The following is a 3,236-nucleotide window of genomic DNA, read 5'->3' as shown; positions in this document are numbered from 1 at the left end:
GAAGAGAAGAAAGTAAGAAAGAAAAAAGAAAGAAATAACATGGGCCCTTTAAACCATGATAGAGCATGGGATCCGGTGATTCTATCCTGTAAAAACGCGGAGAGAAACATCCGTTAGGGTATGTATATAGAAGTATATCCGGAGGGCAGTATAGATAGATGTCAAACAGGGAATCGAAAAACGCCAGACACATTTGAGAATCCAAAGCAAAAAAAAAGGGGGGCATTACTCTCACTCATAATTTATTTGACATCTAGCCGATCCCCAAACAGAACCGGAATTCTAAAAATACTCCTGGACACCCTCCAAATCATCCGCATTCAGCAAGACAACTCCCTCCTTCAACAAGGTTCTCCACACCTCATTCCGCTCGCGCACCGGCCATCCAGGCGTACCCCAATATCTAGCCCCAATCCCCTTCTTCTTCGCCGCTTCAATCTGTCCCCTCAAAGTCCCTAATTGCGAGCTATTCAACCACGAGGGGTCCTTCTCCCCTTCGTTCTCGCCTTCTCTAGGAGAGAGAGTAATACTATCCACGCCAATAGCTGCTGCAAAGTTCGTAGATGCGATTGGTGATATATACTTTGTGATGTCCCGAAACCCCTCCTTCTGGAGATCAGCCAGCGGCCCGTCGTAGAAGTAATCGCGATCAGGGACGGGCCCGACGAGGCTCAGTGGGGTATTTCCAGTGCCGATGACGGTAACGGGGCCTGTGGTAAGGGTGTCGTTGTTGCGGAGGGTTGTGAGGTAGTTTGCAGCGCGGAGCGGCTCGAGGGCTGCGACGACGTGCGGCCAGGTCTCTGGCCCAGAGGTTTTTACGTCAATGAAGAGGTAGAGGGTTTGGAAAGGATCTGTGTCGTAGACGCCGCTGTATTTACGTGTTAGTGTTGCGATCGAGGCCTGAATAGATGATATAAATTGACACAGATATGTGTGTAGTGTACAGGTCAGACAAACTTTCTGGTTTCTCCGGTAATGTAAGGGCTCCGTGGGTTCTGGCGGCGGAGGACATCCAGGATCGGGTCCACGTAGAGTGATTTTAGGGTGCGTGATTTAGTAAGAGAGGATAAGTCGTGGCCAACCTGTTGGTAGATTGTCAGTAGCATGCACATCGGTAAAGAAGCGGAGGTGAGCGTACGAGTAGGGTGTCATCGAATAGCCAGACATCTGCCTCAATTGAGATACACCCGGCGGAAAGAGCTTCGATCGGAGAGAAATTGTTAGCCTATACTTATTTCCACATATACAACAGCAAAAGCGCATTATCACAGGTTATCCGCGTACCGGAATAGAAGGGAAGTTCTCTCCAGTAGTCACTGTCGCAGACGCAATCGGGTCAATAAAGATACTATCTTGCGAATATGCCCCGCGCAAACACTCGGCGCAACAGGCAAACCAGAAGCGCAAAAGCCCGTGAGAAAAGCATACTTGTGCGAATGTACTGGTATCTTTATAAATGCACATCATGCAACAAAGTTAGTTGGCTGCAATTATGCTCCCCTCAGCTGCTCAATGGAAAATGCGTACCGGGATGATTCCCCTCGTCAGGTCAGTCGGATATCCGTACAAGTCACTCTGGTCTGTGTTCTTCAGGATATTCTGCAGAGCAGGCGAGCCAGGAGCAGCGTGAGCCAGACGGACAATATCAAATGACCAAAAGACGAACGCAAGGGCTGCGATGGAGCAGGATGCTGGTGGGAATTGCATCGCTGCGGAAGGGAAAGTCGGTGGATTCGACGGCTATAACGAGGGCGGCATCTGGCGGGGTCTTGCAGTAATCTCGCAACTGTCTCTGAAGTATTTAACGGAAGTATTGGATAGTTATAGAGCCGCCAAGTAATGATCTCTCATGAACAGTTAGCAGGGTTGTTGTCGCGTTTGTCTGTCAACCAGCCACGCCTTATGGACTCGAACTGCTATTGGAGAGCGGCAGAAAGCCCCAACGCGCGAAACTTATCTTGTAAAATCCGAAGCTGGGTGGGATACACACAGAACCAAACAACTTACAGCTGATCCATTAATTATTATTACATCAGTCGAAACCTGGGAAACTCATGAATGGCCATTCTTTTCTTGTAACCAGCGTTATTTTAGGAATTGTCAAAGCAAAACTAAAGAAGTCGTAGTTATAATATTCTTACTATTGACTGATATACAGGTGAAAGAAGAGAACTTGATTATTTGACAATGGGGTTATCTGAGCTTAAAAGAACGAACAAGAAAATGAGACGCTATGCTAAAGGGAAAGGTAAACACGCCGTAAGAAAGATAGAGAATAGGAGAGGAGGAGAGCTTGTAGGGAAACTGGTTACATCATAGTATCCCGGAAAGCCATCTCTTCATCTATTTGCCGTCACAGGGCAACCGATACACGTTCAAAATAAGACCCTCTTAAACATCTCTTCCAGCCTCGCCCTGTCCCTCCTGTGACCCACTCCCGCGTCCACGAAGATTCAAGTTCCCAATGCGCTGTACTAGATTGCTACCCACCGCATCCACAGCGCCCTTGGGGGCCAGTAGCGTTGGGCCCTGAGCAGCTGTTTCCTGCACCTTAAATAATTTGATGGCTGTCCCATTCCACACCCCAACGGCCCCCGGCGTTGATCCTGATGCTGAACCAACTAACATTTCGCTGGCAAATATGAATCCCCATAGTAGTGACTCATACCAACCAAGTGACAAAGGTGACCATTCAAACAAATGTACCCTGATAGGTGACGGTTCTGTTAGGAGTGCGTGGACTCGCGGCTCCTCTGCAAAAGAAGGAAGATTGGAAATGAAAGTTCGTGCATCGGGGTTTAGAGTTGATTGGAGAGCGGATGAGGGAATATGTGGGGTTATTGCAGATATCAACGTGATGATAGTGTGTAATGGAAGTTCGGGGACCCAAGACTCAATCTAGATACATTCGAAGTCAATAAATAGTCAATAAATTATAGACTCAACGCGACAAATTCTGAGATATATTTACTCACCCACGAGCTTGTAGGGGGCGAAGCCACAGGAGGTAGTAGGAATAGTCGGGCGTATAACTGCTTAGGGCTTGTGGTGCTGTTCTGTCTCGAATATGTGACCTGACTCCGCGGGCATTTTCTCACGTGCCTTTCTCGGACATTCCGCGAAGTTGGAGCGGAACACTCTCATCAGTCGGCGGACGCGACTGAGGGGCCCTGGAATTTTCGCGGGAAGCGATTGTGAGGGAGTATTTTGTTGGCTCTTGTTCTTCTTTCATCAGA

At 48.2% G+C, this 3,236-nt stretch overlaps 2 protein-coding genes across 2 annotated transcripts; both read right to left on the bottom strand.

The window, feature by feature from the left end:
- Positions 1-282: 282 nt before the first annotated feature.
- On the bottom strand, positions 283-1,707 carry HCAG_00581 (conserved hypothetical protein; the record flags this gene model as incomplete). The annotated part of the gene is made up of 5 exons (XM_001543485.1): positions 283-868; positions 958-1,082; positions 1,139-1,200; positions 1,429-1,448; positions 1,568-1,707. The coding sequence occupies 5 exons, from the start codon at positions 1,705-1,707 to the stop codon at positions 283-285; spliced, it is 933 nt and encodes a 310-aa protein (XP_001543535.1).
- A 684-nt stretch (positions 1,708-2,391) lies between these two features.
- HCAG_00580 (predicted protein) lies at positions 2,392-2,628 on the bottom strand (the record flags this gene model as incomplete). The annotated part of the gene is made up of 1 exon (XM_001543484.1): positions 2,392-2,628. One exon carries the CDS (start codon positions 2,626-2,628, stop codon positions 2,392-2,394), a length of 237 nt encoding a protein of 78 aa, XP_001543534.1.
- Between the last annotated feature and the right edge of the window lie 608 nt (positions 2,629-3,236).

This window comes from Histoplasma capsulatum, genomic scaffold, assembly GCF_000149585.1.
Source record: "Histoplasma capsulatum NAm1 scaffold_1 genomic scaffold, whole genome shotgun sequence".
NCBI classification, from domain to species: Eukaryota; Fungi; Ascomycota; class Eurotiomycetes; order Onygenales; family Ajellomycetaceae; genus Histoplasma; species Histoplasma mississippiense.
Note: the sequence above shows the minus strand (reverse complement) of the source record. Positions and strands in the feature narration are given on the sequence as shown.